At 35.1% G+C, this 13,283-nt stretch overlaps 1 protein-coding gene across 1 annotated transcript in view; it reads right to left on the reverse strand.

Moving 5' to 3' along the window:
• Positions 1–13,283, reverse strand: part of SPATA5 (spermatogenesis associated 5) — a 323,817-nt gene that overhangs the window by 61,336 nt on the left and 249,198 nt on the right. The window contains exon 15 of the mRNA XM_039241597.1: positions 6,440–6,604. Coding sequence (XP_039097528.1) covers positions 6,440–6,604 — 165 coding nt within the window. The remainder of the gene's footprint in view (positions 1–6,439; positions 6,605–13,283) is intronic.

Below are 13,283 nucleotides of genomic sequence, written 5' to 3' on the forward strand. Positions count from 1 at the left end.
AGCAGGTCTTATTCTCAATATCTGAAAAATACAGTAAACAAATAAAGGAAAATATAACTTCAAGTAGCTTATACTTATTTGGGAAGATGACAAGGTAACTAAAAATAATCACATATAAGGTAAGTACATATAGAAATGTAAAGGTATTTCACATCTGCTGTTTAGTTCACTCACTCACTGTCCATAAGAGCCAGGCAAGTCTTTACCAAAGACCCAAATATGTCAAAGGGAATAATGAAACACTTTCAAAGACTCTTTAGATGATTCAGAGGAATGAAGAAATCATGAAGAGTCTTTTAGGAGGAGTTGAAAGATTTGGTTTCTGGTCCTGGGTTTGTCACTTATTTGCTGTGGGACTTCAGACAAATCCACTGGTTTTGCTTGGCTCTAATTTTCTTATAGCACTGTTCCCATTAGGGTTAAGATTCTCAAATTGATAATATATACAAAAGGATATTTAAAACTAGAAAATTCCGCTTTAAGTGAATGTTAAAACTGACATTTTTTTGTTGGTGAAATGACAGATTTAACACATAAATTTATGATTCATCCAACATTAACATCCACTGACTATGAGATACTGGTTGCTTTTGCTGGACTCCAAGAAGTAAAAAACCTCGTTTCTGCTGTAGAGAATCTTAGTTTGGGGGAGATGATGGGGCTGTTCATAATAAAATAACTACAGGGAAAAATGTGCAAAGAACTAAATAAGGGAAACAAGAATCAGTGTAAAGGAATTCACAAAGAGAAGTCATTTCTGTTGGGGTGGCTATGATGTTTTCATAACAAAGCAGTGATTTCAGTAGGGTGTGTAAGAAAGAGTATTTTGAAATTCTGGGTATAGAATTTTAGGGTAAATGCATAAGAAGGGGTAGAGAGATAACAAGGATCTTAAGAGCAGTAGACTAGTCGGGTAGAGCAGTATGTTTTCAGAGGGCAGCTTCTGATTAGGCAGCACAAGTAGGTTACAGATGGTGTACGGGCGGTTGCTAAGTACCGTGGCTCTCTGCTTCACTTTGGGGACAGGGACAGTGCTGCTCTCTCTTTTAGCCTGAGACTGGCTAAAAGGTGTTCGTTTATTACTATCTCAGATGTATTGTTACAGAGAGTCAATCGATGCCAAATTCAAACACACTGATCCTGGTTTTTAGTTTGAAAAAAACTGTTGCAAGAGACTTCCTTTTTTTTTTTTTTCCTGTTTTCATTGTGTTGGAGAAAAGAGAGAGAATGTCAGAAGGAATGTTCGTCAACAAGATAGAAAATTAATTTAAGGCTCTTCCTTTATTAGCTATAATAGCTTAAGCATGGTGACTAGAACCTTCTTGAATAAATGAGTTAAACTGGGAGGTAACTTTCAATGTCAAGCTGGCATGAAGACATTGAGCTACTAGACCCAGAAGGGCAAAGACTACAAAACAAAACTCAGGGCAAGAAAATTATTTTAGTCAAACAAGGATAAAAAGATTAAATTTATATGGAGTTAAAGCTTCTTAAAAACTTAGTGTGGAATATATTTAACTCTAACAAATTGCTTTAACAAGACTTTCTAGCACTAGGTTCATATTACCCTGAAAATCACCAGGCTAAGCATACATTATATTTTGAAGGAAAGAGCAAGAAGCAACTCATTTATAATTTAGCTTTCAGATAACGTTATCTGGTTATTGAGGGAATGCAAAACATTACCACCTTATAGCAATATCATCTAATACTTCAGTGGTAAATATAAATATTGAACAAATAAGAGGAAGACAGAATGAAGGGAAGTAACATTTATGAAGCACTCTTTATGTGTCACACATTGTTTCTTGGTGCTTTTACATTTGTTACTTCATTTAACCCTTGAGACAATTTCAGTCATTGGGATGCCTGGTGGCTCAGTCTGTTAAGTAGCTGACTTCAACTCAGGCCATGATCTCACAGCTCATGAGTTCAAGCCCTAAGTTGGGCTCTGTGCTTACAGGTCAGCGCTTGGGAGTCTGCTTTGGATTCTGTGTCTCCATCTCTCTCTGCCCCTCCCCTGCTCATGCTCTGTCTTTTCTTTCTCTACAAAAAAAAAAAAAAAAAAAAAAAAAAAGAAAACAGGGTGCCTGGGTGGCTCAGTCGGTTAGGTTAGGTAGGTATCCAACTATGGCTCAGGTCATGATCTTGCAGTTCATGGTTCGAGCCCCACCTTGAGCTCTCTGATGACCACTCAGAGCCTAGAGCCTGCTTCAGGTTCTGTTTCTCTGCCCTCTCTCTGCCCCTCCCCCTGGTTGTGCTCTCTCTCTCTCTCTCTCTCAAAAATAAATAAAAACATTAAAAAAATTAAAAAAAAACAAATAAGTTCAGTCACTTAGATATTTTAAATGAGAAAACTGAGATTCTAAGAGGTTAAATAACTTGCCTATAACCACCCTGAAAGAAAACAATTCTATTAAAAGTCTACTCCAATGCAACAGTAAAATTCTTTTTTTGTTTTCCCTTTACTGCCTCTCTTGGAAGGTGAATCCTCAAATCTTGATATATAAAATAAATGTTAGAATTGCCTATATTACTTATGAAATGGATAACTGCTACCTGGCCCTTAGACATATTTTCAATTTCACTTAATGAGATATAATCACTGAAAGGAGATTAACATCCAAAAGCAAGTGAACATTCAACTCTAATTTTACAGATACTAGTTGTTGGCCTATATCAGCAAATTCCTGTACAGAGAGGAAATTACGTATCTTACTTGTCACCTCCGTTCCTATGCACATGGCACATGGGTAGCGGGCCCAGTTATGCCTTTCATGTGCATATATTTGTGACTTTTGATTTCCTGTTGGCTGGGTAAGATAAAAGTTTTCCTAAAGTAAGATAATTGGATAAAAGACAAATGAAAAAACGAGGTGGAATCTGCTACAAATAACTTAAAAAACAAAAATCAAAGCAGAAGAAAACAATAGCTATAACCAAAAAAGACTTATTACTTCCTCCTGAACTGAATTCCCATCTGCTTTTAAATGGCAACATGTTTTTCCATAAACTGGAAGCTACAGCCGAGAAGCCAAAGACAATGAGGTTCTGGCCACCGGGGAGTAGAAGGCGCAGGATGGCTGAAGACGCTACTACCCGCTTCGGCCTCTCTGGAAAGGCTGTTCCCCAGTGTTCCCATATTCTCCATCCAGCTGGCAACAAACTTACTGTTGGGACTTTTCAGAGAATTAAAGAAATGTTTCAGTTCTCTGTATACCCTCTCTCCAGAGAGGGAAAATGGAGTAACTCAGAAGGGTATGAGAAGCCATTTGAAACACTAAGCCTGTATAAGCTGTTAGGAAACAATGTTGACTCGGCAAAATAAAACACCTGGTCGGTGAAAAGAAAACATTTTTTAAAAAGTAACTTCGTTCCAACCCAGTCATTAAAAGTACCCGTATCATCTCCAGTCACTCTCTACAGCCTTTTTTGGGTTGTCATTTATTTATTTCTTTAAAGTAAGTTCTATGCCCAATGTGGGGCTTGAACTCACAACACTGAGATCAAGAGTCACATGCCCTACTGACTGACCCAGGCAGGCACCCTTCTCAACAACAGCTTTTTTTTTTTTTTTTTTTTTTTAAATATTTTTTATTTATTTCTAGGAGAGAGAGAGAGAGACAGCGTGAGCAGGGGAGGGTCAGAGAGAGAGGGAGTCACAGGCTGAAACAGGCTCCAGGCTCTGAGCTGGCAGTCAGCACAGAGCCCGATGCGGGGCTCGAACCCACGAACCACGAGATCATGACCTAAGCGAAAGTCGGACGCTTAACCGACTAAGCCACCCAGGCGCCCCTCAACAACAGCTTTTTAATAAAAAAAGCAAAAAACAAAAAACAAAAAACAAAAACTCACCACAGTTAAACATCTTATGTTTCTAAAAGACAGACACTGGTGTGAGCAGTTTCCTCATCTCTGGTTTACCTGGCCAAATTCTTATATATATAGTTAATCGTGTACAGTTTAAAATTAATATATAATACAGATAATATACTAATTATATGATATTGATGATACTACTCTCTTAAGCAGACAATTTATCGCCATTTTCATTTGATACCAAAAGTGGCCAATGAGAAACTCTCAAATCTGAAAAAGCAGCGCCTGTAGCAGCCTAACAAAGTTAGGGGGCTCTCCTTATGGTAACAAAGGGAAGTCTATTCTTCCTAAGTATAATTTTTTAAATCTCTTTTCTTTTTCTGTTTATTAAATGTTTGATGAATACGTATTATGTATTAGGTTCTGTGCTGAAGGATATGGCCTTGGCCTGAGGAGGAAACAAATGAGTTGTATCAGTGGTACAGCACTGGGTCTATACGAGTCAGGTGACTGAGTTTCCAGCTTGAATTTGTCTTACTGCTAAAAACTAAAAAAAGCAAAATGAATTTTGGCTTTCAATATTGCAGCATCATTTTCATTCTGATGGAAAGAGGTGAGGGGAAAGATGGGAACTTTGATTTGAAGCTAAATGTTATCTATCTTAGATTTCTTATTTATTAATTTTAAGACTTTTAAGAACATAATTGTTCTCTTCAAACAATAGGGTACCTGTGTGAAGTGCCTAAATAATCAGACCAAAAAAAAAAAAAAAAACAAACCCAAAACAAACAATATGAAACAAATCTGTCTTGCCCACATCGAAAATTCTAGAACTAAGATGTAGCTCTGAATAAAATTCCTATGAAGTTGTAATAATAATATATGGATTACAATTAGAACTGCAGTGGGATATACTTCCCCCACCTCAGCATTATGGGACCTAAAAATGTTTCAAGGAGACGCAGAATTTTCTGCTACTTTTCCTGTGACTATTGTTAGAAGATCTGATATAAAAATTAATGAGAAATGAATGTGCTTATATTGTAGATTCAATAAGGCATGTACTACATAAGACCTAGCAAGCTGGTACAATAATTCCTGGCACCGAGTGAGTTTTTTCCTTTCTGCCAGATGGACCTCATTGGCTTTGATTTTGTTTGCATTTCTATGTTACTATCCTGAATTACTTCAAAGTGCGAAAGGCACATTTATATCTTGCTAACTGCTCTTCCATTTCTCTCAGCTCAAGCAAAAGATTTATGGTTTCTTTCTTTGCTGTTTCCTGTAAAGGGATATATGTACACGATGCTGCCCTTCGTCTCACATCAAGAACTGAATTCTAGAAATACCTGAGCAGTCAGTTAACAGCAGCTAGATGCTCATAAGGATTATTTTTTCAGCTAGGACTGAATGTACTTCAACTGCTTCTCAAAGTACTTTCTACATGGTTTTTTTTTTTTTTTTTTTTTTTTTTTTTACCACCTCTAGTGAAAATTTCTCCTTTCTACAGGGGGAAATATCAAATATACATAGTGCATAGTTGAGACACAACAATGAGGAGATTTGGGATTTATTTTGGTTCTTGTAATTAGCTATGACTGCATGACAGACTCAGTCCAACTTTGCATGAAAATTGATCTACAATACTCTCTGAGTACCCCTAATGATCTATTATGTACTAATCTCTTAAGTATTTACAGAAGAAAGATTACAAACAATAGTAAGTAGATAGAATGCGGAATCTCAGTCTGTTGAATAACTTAGAATTAAAAAAATCTACAATTTCTTACTAAAAAAGATATTAATTTCCCAGTACAAATCCTTATCAGTGATATTCAGAAGATATTTCTATGTGAAGGACTATAGTCTGTCCTTTACTTAAGAAATGCATGTAGAAAAGATGCACAATTATGTTAATGGAATTTTATTTTGTAAATAAAAATGGCCTAATTAAAGAGCTACTAAGGAGAGAAAGAAATGTTTATCTGCCATACTTAAAATTTTCATATTCACAGAGATCTTGCTATTCCTACTGAGAGTATACTTTCACAGCTAAAGGCAGACTATCCCTTCTGCAGTTTTTATGAGAGAATCTTTGTTAACATACAAGTAGATGGACATAATTTTCCAAAATGGTAAAAGATGGTAATGATACAATTTCTGCCAAATCTTTTACTTCTGAACCTTTGCATGATATCCTAATTTCATTTTTATGCTCTCTATAAGAAAACAATATGTAAAGCTGTGTATCATTTCCATTTGATAGGTCAAGAAATCAAAGTTCAGAGAAGTGTGTGAATGATTGGAAGCTGATGTATCAAAAAAAACAGAAAGAAGAAACTTATACTTCTAACCAAGTGTTCTCTCCACTATATCGTGTTAATTCTCTGAAGACTACATTTTGTGACGCAACAGAAACCATGTAAAAACAACTGAGATATAATAGAGGCCAGGCAAAATGCAATTTAATTTAGTGATTACCTGTCATGCAGTGCATTTACTGTTTTAAGATTTCTTAACATATGGCTATTTAAAACAGCTGGCATCAAGCAGTCTTTTTGCTAGTGACCCCAACCCACTGCTCTCCTGCCACCAGGTATTTTGAGAAGAACTATCTTACCTCTGCTCCTGAATATGTATCAGTTTGGAGGATGAGTTCAGCCAAATCGACGTCATTACTGATTGGCATAGAGCGAAACTGCAGGTTAAATATTTCCCTTCTTGTTGATGCATCTGGTAATGGCACATAGATGATTCTATCAATTCTTCCAGGCCGCATCAAAGCCTGTAAAGAGGATGAGACAATGCAGAAAACCCAAGCTCAGAACTGACATTCCACATGAAAGGTACCAAAGAAAGGGGATATCTAGAATCTAAGAATAACCTGCTATTACTCATAATTGGTACATGAAACAAGTACTAGGGATTCTATAATCTATTTTAAAGACTCAAACAAATAAACCATGTTCAGAATACTTTTGAAAGTAGCAGAGCAATACTTCTTAGGCTTTCTGCTTCTCAGCAACTGTCAGGTCAATAAAAGATGGCTATTCTCTTTTGGGGAAGTGTGTAATATGCCTTGTATTCATTGTATCAAAAGACTTTTTTTTTGGAATTTCCTGCAATACCTCTTAAAATATGGGTTAAGCTGTTTTAGAGAGTCCTTAAAATAGCACAACTCTAATAAAAGAATACTTCTAGAGCTCAAAGTAGTCAAATGAACTTCTCTCATATTTTATTGGAGGCTCATGCCTAAATTATCTTAGAGCTAACGAATTCATGTATTCAGAAAACCACACTAAGCAGGCACTATACACTAGACATTGTTCTTAGTACTAGGAAATAGCATGAATAAGACAGATTTATCTACAATTGATTGTGGTGATGGCTGCATAGATCTGTGGATATACTAAAAGCCACTGAACTGTGTGTTTTAAATGGGTGAATTTTATGTTTATTCTATCTCAATAAAGTTGTTAAAATAGATACAGGTCTAAAATGTGTGTATGTGGGTGTGTTAAGGGGTTGAGACAGCTTTTAGTTGGGGTAGTGAGAGAAAGCCTCTCTGAGGAAGTAACTTATGCTAATATCCAAAGGAGTCAGCCTTAGAAATTCTGGAGGAAGAGCATTCAAGGTAAATGGAAGATCAAGTGCAAAGTCAAGAATGACTAGTATGCTCCAGGGAAAGAAGAAAAAATAATGTGATAGAGTGAATAAAGAAAAAAGAGGTAAGAAATGAGGTCAGAAAGATAGTCATAGGCAGCTGATAATGCCTTAAAAGATACAGTAATGACTATGGATTGTATTCTACTTTTAATGAGAAGTCATTGGAAAGTTTTAAGTAGAAGGTGAATTGGTAAGATTTATGTTAAAAGATAACTCATGGGTCAACATCAAAAGGTCTAGTATGTATTACTTTAATACCAGAAGGAAAAGAAAGAGAAGATGGGGCAGAAAAAATATTTGAAGAAAAAAGAGCCAAAATTTCCCCAAAATGGTAAACAAACACATTTACAAAATCAAGATTAGTGAATCTCAAATAAAATGAATACAAAGAAAGCCACACCTACACATGTCATAGCAAATTGCTGAAAACAGAAGAGAAAATCTTGAAAGCTGCTAGACTCTATATGGGGAATAATAATTTCAATCACCAATGACTCTCAGTCAAAACAAGGAAGGGAAGAAACCAGCAGAACAGTATCTTTATAGTGCTGAAAGAGGGGCACTGGGTAGCTCAGTCAGTTAAGTCTCAGATTTCGGCTCAGGTCATGATCTCACAGTTCATGAGTTCAAGCCCTTCTGTCCGGCTCTGTGCTGACAGCTCAGAACCTGGAGCCTGTTTTGGCTTCTGTGTCTCTCACTCTGCCCCTCCTCTGCTCATGCTTTCATTCTCTCAAAAATAAATAAACTCTAAAAAATTAAAAAAAAAAAAGTGCTGAAAAAATGAAAATGTCATCCTAGAATTCTAGTCCCAGTGAAAATTTTCTTCTTCTTCATCTTTTTTTAGAGAGAGAGAACACAACTGGCGGGTAGAGCCTTTATGAAAGAGAGAGAGGGAATCTCAAGTAGGCTCCACACTCAGCCCAAAGTCCGACATGGGCTCAATCCCACGACCCTGGGATCATAACCTGAGCCAAATCAAGGGTCGGCTCCTCAAATGACTGAGCCATCCAGATGCCCTGAAAATATTCTTTAATAATGAAGGAAAAATTAAGTCATTTTTAAACAAAAGAAAATTGAAAAAATTTGGTGTCGTTAAAACTGCCCTACAGAAAACGCTAAATGATGTTCTTCAGGTTTAACAGAAATGACATGAGGTGGAAACCTGAATCTTCAGGAAGAAATGAAGAGCATTGGAAATGAAACACCACAAAACTGTATATGCCTTCCACCTCCAAAAAAAAAAATCACTCTTTTTGCTGACATAATCAGAAACGAGATTTCTTGAAGATTTAAGAGACACTTATAAATAGTGAAACACAGTATGTTTCTACATGTGCACTTCTTTTTTCATCTAAACTTCTGAATAAGAAGTTATTTATTTTGAATAAGATAAACAAAAATTTCCAGTTACTTTCTGTTGTGGAGACCAGACTATTCTTCCTTGCATGTATTTTTTTTTTTTTTTTGCATGTGCACATTTTGAATGAAATATCCAGAAAAAAAGGTGTGATATAAGTAAATGTAGAAACTAAGAAGACGGGAACTCAAACATGAACATCTTCTAATTAAAAACAAACAACCAACCCCAAAACTCCTGAAAATGTAGCTGAGACCATACATAAAATACTATGGAAAATATAAACATCAGAACCCCATGTGGTTGGCTCTGTGGAAATTAGTTTTTAGAGAACAAATGTGCACATGTGCACACACACACAAATCATGATAATCTGTGAGTAAGAAACTGACCTCTATCTCTGACCCAAGAATTTCATATCTTTTGCCAAGTCCCCATGAAATTGTGGAAGGCTAATTTGTTAGCTTTTAAATAGGGTAAAGTCTCAGAACTTTTATAGTTCTTGACATGTATGTTCCTAATGATGGAGCCTAAAAATAATATAAAGTAAAAATTGATAGGATTAAATAGATAAAAGACAACTCCACAATCACAATATGAGATTTTAATTCTTAGCAATTTTAGACCTAGAAAACAAACCAGAAAGGTACAGAGGATCTGAACAAGGCTATCAATCATTGTGATCTGATATTTATTTATGGACCACTATACCCAACAACTGGAGAATACATATTTTTTTCAAGTATACTTGATATATTTACGAAGATGTCTCATATGATGAGCCATAAAACAAAACTCAACAAAGTCAAAAGGACTGAAATAATACAAAGTAGTTTTCTAAGAATAGTAAATTAGAAAGGGATAACAAGAGAGGAAAACCTCAAACACATGAAAAATTAAACAATACCCTTCTAAGTAAACTGTAGGTCAAAGAGGAAATCATAAGGAAATTAGAAAATGTTTCAAGTTGAATGCTAATGCAAATCTAACATCAAGATAAAGTAGTGCTTAGAGACACATTTATAACTTTAAATGTTGATGATAGGAAAGAAGTCTAAAACAAATGACTTATGGTTCAAAAGTACAAGGAAGGAAATAATAAAGATCAGAGTAGAAATCAATGAAACAGGAAACAAACAAAGAGAAAACTGAAAGTCAAGTGTGGTTCTCTGTAAAGATTAAAAAAAAAACAACTTTAAATTCTAACTAGATTGAACAAGGATAAAAGACAGAACAAATCACCAACATCAGAAATGGAAGAGAAGTTATCACTACATATCCTACAGAGAGCAAAAAGAAAAATAAGAAAATACTATCAATAGATTTATGACAATAAACAACTTTGATAAAAAAGAAAAATAAGCTCCTTGGGGTGCCTGGGTGGTTCAGTCAGTTAAGCGTCTAACTTAGGCCCAAGTCATGATCTCATGGTTCGTGGGTTCAAGCCCCGCGTTGGGCTCTGTGCTGACAGCTAGTTCAGAGCCTGGAGCCTGTTTCAGATTCTGTGTCTCCCTCTCTCTCTGACCTTCCCCTGCTCATGCTGTCTCTGTCTCTCAGAATAAATAAAACATCAAAAAATATTTTTAAAAAAGTTCCTTAAAAAATCCAGTTATCAAAATGGACAAAAAATGAAATAAAAAAAAAATCAGAATGGCCCTAGATGTATTTTTTAAATGGAACTGAATTAATTAAAAATTGAATTTATTATGACTTTCACACCAAAAACATTCTAGTTTTCAGTTTCATTTCTGAATTCTACCAATGAAGAAATAACAATATTGCACAACCAGTTCAGAATAAAGAACATTTCTCAAGTTGTTTTAGAATGCCAACATAATACTAACTCCAAAACCTAACAAAGATATCATAAAAAATGAAAGTTACAGATTAATGACCCTCATGAACATAGACTCAAAAATCCTTAAAAATATTATCAAATAGAACCTCACAATATGAAAAATGGATAAATCACCTTAACCAAGAGTTATTTCAGGAATGCAAGGTTAGTTTAACACTCAAAATCCAGTTGGTATAATTCACCACAGAAACAGAACACAGGAGGAAATTCACATGATCATTTTAATATGTGTAAAAAAGCTTTTGACAAAATTCAGAAAATTAGTAATAGGACTTCAATATGATAAGTAGTAACTAGAAAAACCTACAGCTAACATAATTAATATTGAAATCTTGAATGCTTTCTAACTAAGATCAAGAACAAGGTAAAAAGTCACCACTTCTACTGACAAATATAACAGAGGTACTGGTCTTTATTACAAAGGCAAAAGACAAAAGACAAAAATTAGAGGGTGGGGGGAGGAAATACAGAAGTTGGAATGGGAAAAGGTAAAACTACCTTCATTTGCAGATGACATGAGTTTATGTAGAAATACTAAGGAATCTACAAAACTACTAACAAGATTACAAGTTTATTATAAAATTACATTTTTATATATTAAGCAATAAGCTAAAAGAATATCAAGTTTTAAAAATCCACTTTATGAGAATACATAAAAAGCATAAAAAATAAAAGACAGAAATAAAATGAACAAAAAACACTTCACTGAAAACTACATCCCTACTGAGAAAAATTAAAGGCCTACATAGATACACCATATTCATGAATTAGAAGACTCAATATTATTAAGATATTCATTCTTTTCCAATTTATCTATAGACTCAATGCAATTGCAATCAAAATTTCACAAGGGCTTTGTTAAAAAAAACCTGACAAACATTATAATATTTATATAGAAATGCAAATGACTAAGAACAGTGAAAGTCAAGTTAAAAAAAAAGCTGAAGGAAGTATCCTACTTTCAATGTGAAAAAAACAAGACAGTGTGATAAGGTCCAGAGGACAGAAATATAGATCAATGGAATAAAATAAGGGATTCCATAATGGTTTTTATTTTTAAGGCACTCAACTAGGAAAGGAAAGCACTAAAAATAATAATGCTCCAACAACTAGATATTCAGATTTAAAACATCAACACTGATCCTTACCTAACACCATATTCAAAAATTAACTTGACATGGATCATAAACCCTAATGTATGAGCTAAAACTCCAAACTTAATGTTTATGTAGCCCTGAAGAATCTATAAAGCACTTTTCACATACTGTATTTCACTTATTATTTGTCCAAATCCTGTGAAGTAGATATTGTCAGACCCTTATTAAGAAAAAGAAAATGAGGCCCAAGATCATACAATAATTGGCAGATAATGGGCTGAATGTCGAATCAATCCTTTTTCACTCTACTATCCTGCCAGTAAAATATCGATAGACAAATGAAAAATATTCTTGTACTGAAATATGACATAGGTAACAAAAAACTTTAAATAATTCTTGGATCAAAAAAACATTATACATCTACTGTGGGTCAGGCCCTATTTTAGGTGCTGGGGAAACAGCTGTGAATAGCTTGGTTACTTCCTTTTTAAGTTGAAGTTATCCTTTTCACCCTTATGGGAAAACTCATATTACAGGCTATTTTAAAATTTCCTTTCTAATAGTTGAAAAAACAACACAGCAAAGGATACAGAGCATACACGTCATCTAAGTCACTGGAACAACACTCAGCATGCATCTGGGCCTCCCCATCCCCTTCTCCTCTGCCAAGTTGTAGCTGTCCCTGGGCAGTGCAGGTTGAGTACACGTCAATGATTAGAACGTTGCCTGGGCCAACAGCCAGCTAGTCTTTTTCTGGTCTGATCTTGTCAGTGAAAGTTAGCTTAAAAAACAGTAGGAAAGAGCTTTCCTTCCTGTAGAACCCTGAATGAGTTAACACCCTTCCTAGAATTTCTTTAAAAATACTGTTCTGGGATATTAGGGTGGAAGAGTGTGTTCTGAACGATGGTATGTTCTGTTATTTTAAAACCACCATATGACAACTCTCAATGAAAAAAACAAGCCAAGGCTTCCTAATACTACTCTGAGCCCTTCTAGCCCCAAGGTCACAGATACTGTGATAGCTACATGAAAACTCTATTTAAAATTATCATAGGGCAAGCTGCCTTTTCAAGAGAACTTATTCAAGACCTTGGCAAGTCTCTACATCTCAGCCCCAGTTTTCATGTGTGAAAACGAAGGTGGTTCTTTAGTCAGAGAGGGCTATGTGTATCTGACAAGAACTCTCCTCAAAATACACAGATGAAAAAACAACCCATAGAATTTCATAAATAATTCCATAAAGTTAATCTGCTTGTGCAACCAAGACTATGAATTATTAGATGGGCTTTTATATGGGCCTTCCAGACCTGATTCTAGGACTCCATGCTAGTATCTTTCCCAAAGAAACACCCACAACTTACATTACATGGTCACTACTGAAAATGTGTTATTACTATTTTAGTGATTACGCTAATTAATTAAACTAAAACCATTATCTTTTCTTCTTCTGACCTTTACAAAAAGGGCTTAAAGCATTTCTGGTATT

This window comes from Hyaena hyaena, unplaced genomic scaffold (assembly GCF_003009895.1).
Source record: "Hyaena hyaena isolate Hyena2069 unplaced genomic scaffold, ASM300989v1 scaffold_198, whole genome shotgun sequence".
Classification (NCBI taxonomy): Eukaryota; Metazoa; Chordata; class Mammalia; order Carnivora; family Hyaenidae; genus Hyaena; species Hyaena hyaena.